Source organism: Nannobrachium achirus (assembly GCF_963921795.1).
Source record: "Nannobrachium achirus genome assembly, chromosome: 7".
Lineage (NCBI taxonomy): Eukaryota > Metazoa > Chordata > Actinopteri > Myctophiformes > Myctophidae > Nannobrachium > Nannobrachium achirus.
The window spans coordinates 61,176,593-61,189,158 of record NC_137816.1 but is presented as its reverse complement, the minus strand read 5'-3'; the positions used below and the strand labels follow the sequence as shown (position 1 = coordinate 61,189,158).

The following is a 12,566-nucleotide window of genomic DNA, read 5'->3' as shown; positions in this document are numbered from 1 at the left end:
GGAAATGTGAAGGAGAATGCCATAAAACAGCATTAACGCAACCTGCAGGACACATATATGGATCATTTATTATAATCAGTCTGAAAGGGTCTATTTTACATATTCAACAGACTATGAACATCACATATCATAATTTTCAGAAATTCAAACACCGACATGATGAAGCTTCAAAGAGGAAATTTCATCAGAACAGTCTCCTCTATTGTCAGATGTGATAAAAGAGCCATATAGGAAACTTGAGAATAAGTACCTATGGGAATAGCGTTGAAAACCCTGATGTAGGGGCACAGGAGTTGCTCATAGATATTTCATCGGGTGTCTCTGTGACATTCCCCTTGGAAAATTGATGAGGCTTTAACTGTACCACTTTGAATATCCCCCACTGGATGTGTATTGTTACGGCGAACTCTCTGATCGAGTGAGGTCAAAAGGTTGCAGGATAGATTGATCTCTTACCACTGGTTCCTTAGAACTGCCTGAGAATGAAAGTCATTTGTAATAGGAAATCCATTTATAAATGACTTTATGCATCTTCCCCAGCTTTGGTCATCTCTCTCGAAAGCCACCAGTGCAGAAGCAGGCAGTCTCTGTGCTTTGTAGCACTGATTCTGTAGGATGTTTTACACTAGAACCTTTCTGCATCCTGAGCAGGGGGAGGGGGGAGATCTCCTGCGGCTGGGGTTGTTGAACGGGAGGACACCATGCTCCCGGTGGGGGCTCCTCAATGGCAAGTGAACCACTAAGGCAGAACAGCAGTGGCAAAACACAGAATTGTGTGGGGATGATTAATTGACAAAATTCAGTCAAAGAAATTGCAAAAATAAAAAAATAAAAATTATAACAATATTAGGGTAATAATAATAATAATAATGAGCAGAGTCCAGAGTCCTGTGCAAGTCCAGTTACAGCAGTGACATCTTTACTGGAATGAACAGATTTGCTGTAAGTTATTGGGGCACAATTTGATTTATTCTTCTCTCAAATTGGTGAGTGGAGGTCCACATTAAGAGTGGAAGGCAACTACAGTGTGAATGGCGACGTAAAGATGGCAAATCTTCTCTCGACTCAGGCATACACAAAACCTGGCGTACAGGCACTTTGAACAGGCCTTTAAAAGGCTCTGCTGTGCACAGGACTCTTATTGCAAAATGTCTAGCTGAGCAATGAACTGGGACCATTAAAGCACTGTAGATTTCCTGATGTTTGCACCTTGCAGATCTCCTCCTCAGACAACAGCATCATTCAGTTGTTATAATGATTTATAGATCAGATGTTTCATTCAGCCCTCGGGGACAGGTCATGCGGCTGCAGCTGTTCACGGAGAGAGAACACACATCAGATATCTATTTTCTGCCTCCATCTTACCCACTTGCCTTGAGGGATGCAGGCGTTCAAAAGTTCATCTGCTCCACTTTCTAAGATCGGGTTCACCTCAAACCCACTGGACTAACCAATCCCGACAAGTCATGAGACACTCTGGACGCTGGATAGATGAACGTAGGAAGGCCATGGCAGCAGAGAGACATGCTGCTCTTCTAAACTACAGTAGTCGAGGTAATCATCAGCATGATGAGGAAATTAGGTGTTGCACTGGGCTGGCTGGGAAGGGAACAGACAGCATCTGCCTGCATAGTATACAATTGTGCATATTTGCATAGGGCAAATATGCTTTCTTAGGGCTTAGGGAAAGTGGGAGATGCTTAGGCTTCAGTCGCATGGAAGTTATCCATATTGAAATTTTCAATATACCACAAGTTATGGTAACATGTCCTTCGAACTCCCTTTGGTCCTAACCATAACCTCAGTAAAAATATGCCTAAACCTAAACTTAACCCTAACCTCAGTAAAACTAACACTGGTGGGTAGCTAACCTGCCGACGTTGGTGAGTAGCTAACCTGCCGACGGTGTTCGGACCAACGGGAGTTCGAACCATGGGGCAGTTCCCCAAGTTATTGGAAAATGTGTCTTAAAGGGATAGTTCTAAGTCTTAAGGATTCAATCTTTTTTATATTGCTGGCTTTTTTAAAAGCCAGCAATATAAATATTGCTGGCTTTTGTAGATGCACCATTGGGTAGATTATGCCCGCTTTTGCAAGCAGACATTTCTGTCACAGTGAGATGAAGGAGACACAAGCCCTTCTCATGTTGTATTGTTCTCCAGCCAACCCGCCATACACCTCCTCCAAGTTATTCCACAGTCTAATTCCTCATCCTGGCCTGTGAAGGGGGTGCATGGGGGAAGGGCACCATGTCCCTTTACTCCAATCAGTCTCACAGCAAGCATACAAAGGTCTTGGCTGCTCCTGGAACTTGACTAGCAGGTGGAGCAGGGCAGACATTGCAGCATTGGAGTCAATCACATGTTATTTCAATCAGGAAATCCAACTGGGCATGTTTGTCATTTCAAATGAGTAATAAACACTAGGGGTGCCACGGTTCAGTCAGCCCACGGTTCGGTTCGTATCTCGGTTTTTGGCTCACGGTTTCGGTACAGTAAAAATTTAAAATGAAAAAATAAAGAATCCAAAATGTTCAGTTAATTTTAAAGATGGGGTGCAATCATTTGTTTCCCCCTAAAACATGATAATCAGTTATTATGATTATACTAGGAGGAAGATTTTGTCCAAAAAAGTGTACAGAAAGAGTTAGAATTATGTTTTTATGTGGCCACACCCAAAACAAAAAAAGAAATTCGGTTCATTCGGTATGGGCTGTTCGGTTCGCTACAGGGCCATTTGGTTCGGTATACCGGTTCGGTTCAGTATTGTGGCACCCTTAATAAACACATGCCATTATTTATTTCTAATTGAATACCACTTCCCAGATGAGTGGGATTAGAGGGAACGGACTTGGACTTGGAAGTCTGACACTTGAAGCAGGTGGTGAGTACGGGTTAATTCCTCCAAAGATTTGACGTTGCCAACCATTATTGCATGGCCCCGGGTACTGTGATTTGTCCTTTTACCCTATTCACAGGCATGATTAACAGTGGGACGGCACATGGAGCAGCAACAGAAGCAGCTTATAGAGCGGGTGGGGGGTCGGAGGGAGTGCTGGTGAAGCAAGGAGAGGCTGCTGAAGGTAAACTGGCATGATTTAGTAACAGGAAGAACTGCTTATGCTTATGTTCCATCTGTGGCCGTTCACTCTAACACTGGGTGCACGGCACAGGACAGGTCTTTCTGAATCTTTGGATTCAAATGGATCATGTGAGGCTATTATGTTCTACTTTAGATCTATCTCTCCATCTTTTGTGTGTAAAAAAATGACAACACGACTGTGTTGTTGATTTAAACATGTGCAGTGAAAAATGCACATGGTTAATCGTTGGGGGATAACAGAACTCAGCCTTTGTTTGTCAAATTGGATATGCACTTTCATCCAACGAAGGCCATAATCTGGAAAAGCAGAATAGGGCCACCCACAGGGCAAGTGGCTGTTTGTCATTGATTCAATTGTGCTGAATTTAGTAAATTCTTAAACAGATCTTCTGGAAAACACCTTTTGCTGGGAGGGGGGTACTTCACAAAGGGGAGCTTTCTCTGGGTGGATGAGATGACTGGGAGGAATGGTGCAATTAGGTTGTCTCCAACTGAATAGAGTGGAGCTGTGTTGTTGTGGCTGATCTGCAACTTAAACAAGAGTAAATCTAGGCTAATCAATGGTGAATTAGAATGCAAGGCATGGATACACAAAACAACTTGTGTGTGCGTGCGTTTACCCCAGCCAAGAAATTGCTATGTTTAAGAGCCACCCAAAACGCCTTGAAGGAAATGAACATAAAGCATTGCAGGAGCAGTTAACGCCTGAAGCACAAAATTACATTGCAGCAGAATATCAATCAAATCTTGCCACAACAACATCAATGCTATTATTACTACTACTATTATTGTTAATCAATTACTATTATCATTCTTTTTGCTCATCTATGCTGTCGGTATGGGAAGAGGGAGGGAAGGAAGGGCCATAAATATATGATGCATGTATGATTGTTGATGCTGTGTGTGTGTGTGTGTGTGTGTGTGTGCGTGCGTGCGCGCGTGCGTGCGTGTTTGTGTGTGGGGAGGGGACGACAACATTAAAACCAAACAAACAGTCTGTGTGTGCTTGCGTTCTAGGACAATGAAAGGCAAAATGAAGACTTTCTATTCTATGCACATTGTTACCATGCCATGTCATGGTGTAGATTTGGCACCTTTGTTTTCCCAAGGTAACAGTGCTGCTGTCACTAAAGTCACTCAATCATGCCAAGACATGCTCCTACCATGAATCTGAGAGGCCTGACTCTGACACAACTATTGTTGAGAACTAGAAGGTCGGCCGGCTATGCCGGCCTCCCCTCTAGGTCGCCGCGTTGCATCTATCGGTGTTTTTTTTGAGAAAAAAAAATTTTTTTGAGAAAAAAAAAATGTTTGAGAAAAAAAAAAATTTGAGAAAAAAAAATTTTGAGAAAAAAAAATTTTTGAGAAAAAAAAAATTTTGAGAAAAAAAAATTTTGAGAAAAAGATTTTTTTTGAGAAAAAAAAAATTTGAGAAAAATTTTTTTTTGAGAAAAAAAAATTAGGAAAAAAAAAAGTTTTGAAAAAAATAAAAAATAAAACGTATTGGTGATGCGATGACGTGGTGTATACGGATGTTACTGCGATTGAGGTGAAAGAGAAAAGTGGAAAGTTGTGAGCTAACTATTAGCTATTTGTGTGTGTGTGTGTGTGTGTGTGTGTGTGTGTGTGTGTGTTCTGGCTACGCCCCCCTCGGTTGAAATTGGATCCGCCGGTCCCATAGCTGGGAATACGAGCCAATCACCGGTCACCATGGCAACGTGGGGCCAATGATAGAGTTATGGGCGGTTTTATTTATTCCCTACGCCCTACCTATGAGTTGGAGTGGATGTAAAGGGGGCGTGAACGGGCTTGGAAGTGGGATGCGGCAATAGGAGGAACGTAATAATAGATGAGGGGGCTACGACATGCTTCTGACAACTACTGTTGAGGATGGGAGAGAGAATTGCTCTTGTTTGTGGCCAACTGGCTCTTGGCTCCCAAAAGAACTGGCATATGCTGCACAGCCTTCATCCTTGACTCATAAAATAACTTCATATAAGCATGCATATCCTTCCCTGTTCACTCAGTCTGCAGCCTCATTTAACCTGAAAAGTAAATAAAATTGAATCGGGCCGCCAGCGTGGTTGTCCAGGGCAGGCACCCTAGGCTGCAATGCCAGCCTGACAGCGTGACCTTTGCTGTGTGTCAGTCTATCCTATCAATAAAAGCATGAAGCCTAAAAAGAAATCTTTAGAAAAACAAATACAAAAAAGGAATCTGATTCATATTGTTTATTTATATAGTTTATTCATTCAGGCAACTCAGACACATTTTTACTTATTAGATATTATGCCGATATTTCTCTTTTGTCTGTCAGTTTGATCAAAAGAACAAAACAAAAGCAGAAACCAGTTTTGGTCCTGAAAAGCCAACTTAACCAGTAGAGAGAGTGTCTATTTATCTATTAAAACATCAATCTCCCAACGTCTTCCTTCCTGAACTGAGGCCAATCACACATTTCTTTCAGTCTTTCTCCTTCACTTCTTGTCTGATGTCAGTCTGCAGCCGATGGAACCAGGCCCTTCTTGGCTCCCTGGTGGTACTGACTCTCCAGCTTCCCTGTGAGAGACAGTGGGTGAAGGGGGAGGGAGGAGAGAGAACAGGAAGGGTTGAATCAAAACACCATCAAAGGGACGCGGTGACCTTTCTGAGAGCCCAAGGCCTGCTGATTAGAGTCAGCCCAGCAGACCGAGAGAAGAGGAAGAGAGAGTGGGAGAGAGAGAGAGACACTGAGGGGCAGACAAGGGAAAAGGCCAAAGAGGTCTGTTTATTCACTGCTCGGAGAGGTTAGAACACAAGCTTTTGTTGTTGATACAGCACGTCTTTTAGTGTGGTTATATAAAGACGTATATATACTACAATGCTATGGCAGGGACCACATATAATAGCGAAATCCTCTGAGATCCTGCATTATTTTGGAAATGTTGAGACTCAAAATAGCCTGGGCTGGAAGTGAATGCATTTGCAAAGCTTATGTATGTATGCAATTAATTATACATAATCACATACCCAGCCTTTATTTGCCCTGGGGGAGGGGTTGATATAAGGACTGAACGGGTGATAAGCCCTATATAGTGCTGATACCGTGATACGGCAGCCGATAAATCTGTGCAAAATGTGACAGAGAAAATTCACTGTGAGCGACCTCGCTCACAGTGTAGAATAAATGTCAAGTATAAACATGTCAAGTATAAATGAAAATTGTCCGCCAACCACATTCGCTGGAGAGGATGTGGCAGAGGGGACATTGGGAGTTTAACCGGGCACAAAGGAACCAAAAGGAGCAGAGCAGTGAAACCTTCTTCAGTTCAGAGAATGGCTTTGTATTGGCAAGGGCGGCAGCTAGTTAGCTTGTTTTCAGTAACTCCCCAACTACCATTTCATTTGCCAAAACAATTCCTTGTAATATTCATCTATTTACAAAACAGACAATTAAAAAGGCTAAAACTGATAAATACATAATACATAGTAAATATAATATCATTCAAATTTAAGAGCATGCATTCCCTTTACTCAGACTTCCACTGTGATTTGTTTTAGTTTTAGTTTACTTTATTCTGACAACACAAAGCTACAGTTTTTGAGCGGTGGTCACACCGTCTCCATAGTGTGTGTGTGTGTATGCGTGTATCTGTCCGTGTATGTATGTATGCGTGTGTGTCTGTCTGTATGTAGCCTGAGTACCGCTGGGTGACCAGAGAGGTGCTGTTGAGCAGCCTGCACGCACACACACACGCACACACACAGTTAATGGACACCACCCTGGTGTGATTTTTAGTAGTAGTGCTGACAGGTGATCATAAGCTTACCATTTACAGGCCATAAAGTTGTGTTCACCATTGCTTTAAAATGGCTGTTGCTATGATCATATCTACGACCATACAGTTTTATGTGGATTACGGATATGGGGGGAGGGCTCCAGTATATTTTATGTTTACAGGGGTGGCAGTGGCTCAGGAGGTAGAGCATTCGATCCCGGGCTCCCCCAGAGTAACGTCGACGTGTCCATGAGCAAGATACTGAACCCCTAAATGCTCCCGATGAGCAGGTTGGTGCCTTGCACGGTTTCCTCTGCCGTCAGTGTATGAATGTGTGTGTGAATGGGTGAAAGTAATGCACAATCATTGTAAAGTGCCTTGGATAAAGGCGCTATATAAATGCACCATTTATGTTCATAGCCCACTGAAATAACTTTTACACACCATGTACTGGAACAACATTTTCTCCTCAACTCTGCTCTCAGCCTGTTCTTTTGTTGTTCTTGGCACAGTACGACCTACGTTGGGTTAGATAACGCATGTTGACCCAGTCCTTAACTGCTAGGCACATAATAATCTACTGCCACTGAGCCCATAACAACAAGCCTCCAGCTTGTCAAGACAGAGCATTAGCTATAGCTGTTTTCCACTTGGCTGAGGTAGGGAAAAATTATATAAGCATGACAGGCAGCGGTGGTGGTTGCCACTTGTGCTTTCTTTTCATGTCATCACATTATGGCTGAACTCCGCGGGTAGTCGCAGCATAAACAAGGTGTTAAAGAGGAGGGCCGTTTGCTCACCATTTCCAGAACGGTCTGAAAGACTGTCAGTGTCTGTTATGCCTGGAGCAAGTGTTGCGTAGCTTGGAGAGCACTTTTGGAATTTCTGGGTGACTGTATATCCAAATGGAAATCCAAAATATATAATAACGTTCTTAAAATGTTTAATGATATGTCGTCCTTAGAAAGAAAGAAAAACACCTCAATGTCTTTCTTTAGTAATTATTTTTTCTACATTTATCAGAACCTAAAAGCAGTGCTGCTAAAAGGATGTTTTAACCTTCAGGGGAGTTAAAATGTTAAAGTACATTTCATGCATTAGAGTATCCTTCCCAAGAGCATACATTAGTTGAGCTCTGTTATAGCTGCGTAGGCAGGCAGGCTCACTATCTTTCTTTGACTTTCTCTGTTACCTTCCACTTGTTTTCGTGAACCTCTTTTTTACTTTGACATTGTGTGACTGTGAATGGAAGCCACAATTCTGGAGGATTGGCTTCAGCAATATGCACTTTCATGGCCAAGGAACAACACAACCAAAATGTGACAATAACATTCCAGGCATGTATAATAGAGGTCTTCGGACCTGCCCGAGATCCGAAATTACCCGCGATCCGAGCCGCCCCGAGCCGGGTAACGGGGCCGTTTTCGAGCTTTTACCGCGGGGCGGGCCGGGGCCGGGGCCGTCTGCCCCGGTTCCCCGGGTATCTCCTGTTACCCGAGTGGAGCCGAGACAGGCCGAGATTGAAGTGAAAGCGAACGCAACAACTGCACCAAATAGATAACGCCACACGATGGCACTAAAGATGCAGCATGTAATCTGTTGCATTGGTTGTGAGAACTGACTCACTCAGTCACAACAACACTGACTGTATCAGTTGGATTGTTATTATTATCAAAGATATTAACGTAACGTTTTGGTTAACGGTTTACAATGGAGTTGTCATTGCGTGTTGTCATGCTCTGCAGAGCAAAATGGACACTCAAAGCAGAAAGATATAATGAACAACACATGCGACAGAAAACGATAGCATTAGCATTGGCTAGCCAAAGAAGAAGGAATAAAAACATGGATTTATTTGTATTTACAAACTGTCCGCATTGACTTACTGGTCTGGGAAAAGATCATCTTTTGGCGAGAGGCACAGCGCCGCTGACAGCAACAGCAGCACCGTGGCGACGTTAGGTAAGAAATATGTCTGATACAACTCTTAATATAATAACGTTGGCATTCTTTCATTTCGGGGCGACAGGTTCGGGTCTCGGATCTCCCGTTCTGCTCGGGTTTCGGATCCAATTTTTCTAATAACAGGCGGGGCCGTTCGGATCGGATCCATCACGTCTCGGGGCTGATCGGGTAACGGTTCTCAAATTCCAAATGATAGACGGGGCCATATGGGTCCGGGTCCATTTCCCCCGGGTCCTTTTGGGTTCGGGTAGTTCAAATTGGACCCGTGAAGACCTCTAATGTATAACATACCGTGTAACTCTTTTAATTAAATTAGTTCTTTTTTATATTTTCCACTGGAATATATATATTTTTTAATAACTTCTCTACAAACAATTCTTTGGTCACGAGTGTCTGCCACAAACACTCGAGACAAAATGACACAGGCATCATACATGTACCAGGAATGTATTTATGTATTTCAGAGTTAACACATACAGTTTCATCATAGTTGTTGCTGTCTAAAATGTCCTTGGCCCTAGGACCCTGCGGCATTTGTTTTGGAGTGGTACCGTGATTTTGTTTTGAACAGAATTCTGGGAATCACAGTTCTAGCAGACGACAGAGCTATGGAGGACGTGTAACCAAAAAGGCTACTAAAATGGATGTAAGACTAAACATTTAACACAAATATCTTCATATTAGTATTACTAGAAGCTGGGCCGCCCTTCGGGCGGCCCAGCGTCTAGTCGGCGACCTGGCCAACTCGGAACAATGTAAATAGGGAATGAATGCCCCGCCCTTCGGGCGGCCCAGCGTCTAGTCGGCGACCTGGCCAACTCGGAACAATGTAAATAGGGAATGAATGCCCCGCCCTTTAGGACCCGTTTTGACCATCTGTCTGCCTGTGTCCATTTATGCCCATATATGGAGATATCTGTATCTGTCTGTCTGTCTGTCTGTCGGCGTCCATTTTATGTCCATATATGGAGATCACTGCAGTTATAGTTCTGGGTCCATTTTATGCCCAGATATGGAGATATCTGTCTATCTGCGTCCATTGTATGCCCATATATGGAGTATCTGTCTGTGCCTCCAACTGTGTTGCAGACACAGTGCCGGTTCCCCCTTTAATGCAAACCTCATTATACCTGTTGTCATAGGACCCGTTTTGAACATCTGTTTGCCTGTGTCCATTAATGCCCATATATGGAGATATCTGTATCTGTCTGTCTGCGTCCATTTTATGCCCATATATGGAGATCTTTGACCATCTGTTTGCCTCTGTCCATATATGGAGATATCTGTATCTGTCTGTCTGCAATCCATTTTATGCCCATATATGGGGGCATTCATTTTATGCCCATATATGGAGAACGCGCGTGCCCGTGGGACGAACGGTTCTCGAGATACGCGGATTACATACATACATACACACTCACAGAGATTTTTTGTTGACTCATGTGGCGTACGTGATGTCAGAGCCTTTTATGAAGTGATGTCACAATGAGTCAGAGCTTTCGCCGATTTCCTCCGGAACAGCCTGATGTCAACAATCAACCCCGCATAAGGAGATTCCGAACGTTTCTCGCCGGTTCGGAAAAACCGCGCGTCGGGTCGGGTCGAGACCCGGCACTGCACTCCGTGCCGCGGCGGGGAACGCGCGTGCCGAATCTGAAGCCGGTGGGACGAACGGTTCTCGAGATACGCGGATTACAGACAGACACACACACAGACAGACAGAGACTTCTCGCATTTATAGATAGATTAGTGAATTTAGCCTCAACACCCGAGGAGATATATTGGTATTTAATAAGAATAATTGAAACATTTGCAAACATCCTAGAATTAAAGTGTAGGGTGTGATGGCTATCAAGTCCGAACATTTCAAATATTTCTAATGAAGACGTATCGATGCTTGATATGTTTGCTTGATTCATGCCTTGATATCCAGCACCTGGCCTACAGGTACTAGATGTGCGCACAATCTCCTCATCGAACATTTCTTCTTACTCTAAAAGTTTAGCCTGGAATCCAGACTATTTGCTGTTTGTATTGTTCCTCACTCTCGCTACTCGGTCTGACCAGGGTCCTATTTGACTCCCCCAAAGCACACACCAATCAGCAATCAGAAGCCGCTGTTTGTTTTCTCCCGTTTATGCACGGATATGAGGCTTTCTGAACTGAGAAGCGAAGTGGGGGGAGGGAAAAAAAGAAACGCAAAGCGTAGCAATCAGTCTGGAACGCAAGCTAATAAAAGTTAGCAAAATAGCTAATCTGGCAATATTATATATTCGGTGTGTCAAAGACAGTGAATTCTGTAATTTCTGTTAATGGCTCTGGAGCTGCTAAGCTGTCACATTTCAGTGCAGGTGCTGAGAGGCTGAGGGAGATAATATAGGAAACACAAGCAAGATGGGGGATGGGGGAGTGACAACTGGCTAGAGGAAGAAAAGTGCTAGTACAAATGAAGAGCCAGGAGGGTGGAGATGGAAGAGATGGAGGCTGTGTTCATTTTGACAGCAAATCTTGATTTGGTTTTAGTCTAGTTTTAGTCGACTAAATATCATAGGACCTTAGTCGACTAAATCTGCAGTTGATTTTGACAAGAAAAAATGTACTTTGGCAGGCCCTGAAGGCATCGTAATGGATGATTTTTTTACACTTAGTTGCATGCTGAAAATAGCCGATCTACAAGCTCACAACACGTCGCAGCGTTGACACGTTGCGAGCTTGTAGATCTGCTATTTGTTTTGAGTGCAACACCCGAGTGCAACAAAGCATAAAATTAATGCCTTTTAGTTCTACTGGATCTCTTCTCCACTAGTCTCTCCTATAACATTTTAGTCTAGTTTTAATTTAGTTTTCGTCAGTGAAAAAAGGTAGTTGACAAAACATTTTCGTTGCAGTTTTAGTTGACAAAACTATTATTATTTTTACACGAGGACGAATTTATCTAAGTCCGCTAAACTAATACAGCGATATTGACAGAGACGCGTATTTATGACCCAGTGCGACACTTTTTTGAGAACGACTCTGCAAGTGGATAAGTGCGTTTTCGACTTTTCGTATTGAGTTCGCAGCTGTGTAAAAGGACCCGTATGGAGAATACGATGACGTCAGCTTGTCAGTCTGACCATCGTACGGGGCAGCTCACGGAAAATAGCAGATCTAGTTGCCCGACTTTTAAATGCCAAGTTTGCCACTAAAAGCCACAGAGTTGGAAAGTGTTTCTTGTAGTCTCTTTGGTGGAGGAAAAGGAAGTCGCCAGCATTTTGTGTGAATTGGTGCGTTGTCATGTAAACACACCAACCCAAGGACAATACGAGTCAATACGCAGTGAGAACGCGATACATGGTTTTGTGACGACACCAAAACGACAACCGTACCCGTTTAAAAATAGCCTAACACTGGATGGAGGAATGTGCCTGGGAGAGAGAACCATATGGCGAGGGTGAAAAAAGATACAGATAGAGAGAGTGAGACGGGAGCTGAAGAAATAGGAAAGCTGGCTCATCGATTGGCTGAGATAATTTACCATTGATTGCTGCGCTGTTTGGGGATTGCTTGAGAAAGGTTTATTGCCAACACACTGCAGCTGTGAAATGGGGTTGAGGTTGTCTACAGAAGGCTAAAGCCTATTATATGCATGCATAGTACTTCACCGCACAACAGTATTGCTCATGAAAAAAAGGGGTCATTCAAACAACGCAAGACATCGTTGACTTAACTCTCCATCGTGTACTGTAGACTGTTAAAATA

General features: G+C 43.3%; 1 protein-coding gene across 1 annotated transcript in view; it reads right to left on the bottom strand.

Annotated features, from left to right (window-relative positions):
* Positions 1-5,389: 5,389 nt before the first annotated feature.
* The window catches only part of trip4 (thyroid hormone receptor interactor 4), a 104,645-nt gene continuing 97,468 nt past the window's right edge, over positions 5,390-12,566 (bottom strand). Inside the window, exon 13 of the mRNA XM_080729597.1 lies at positions 5,390-5,661. Within this exon, the coding sequence (XP_080585723.1) occupies positions 5,597-5,661 (65 nt within the window). The 3' untranslated portion in view covers positions 5,390-5,596. The remainder of the gene's footprint in view (positions 5,662-12,566) is intronic.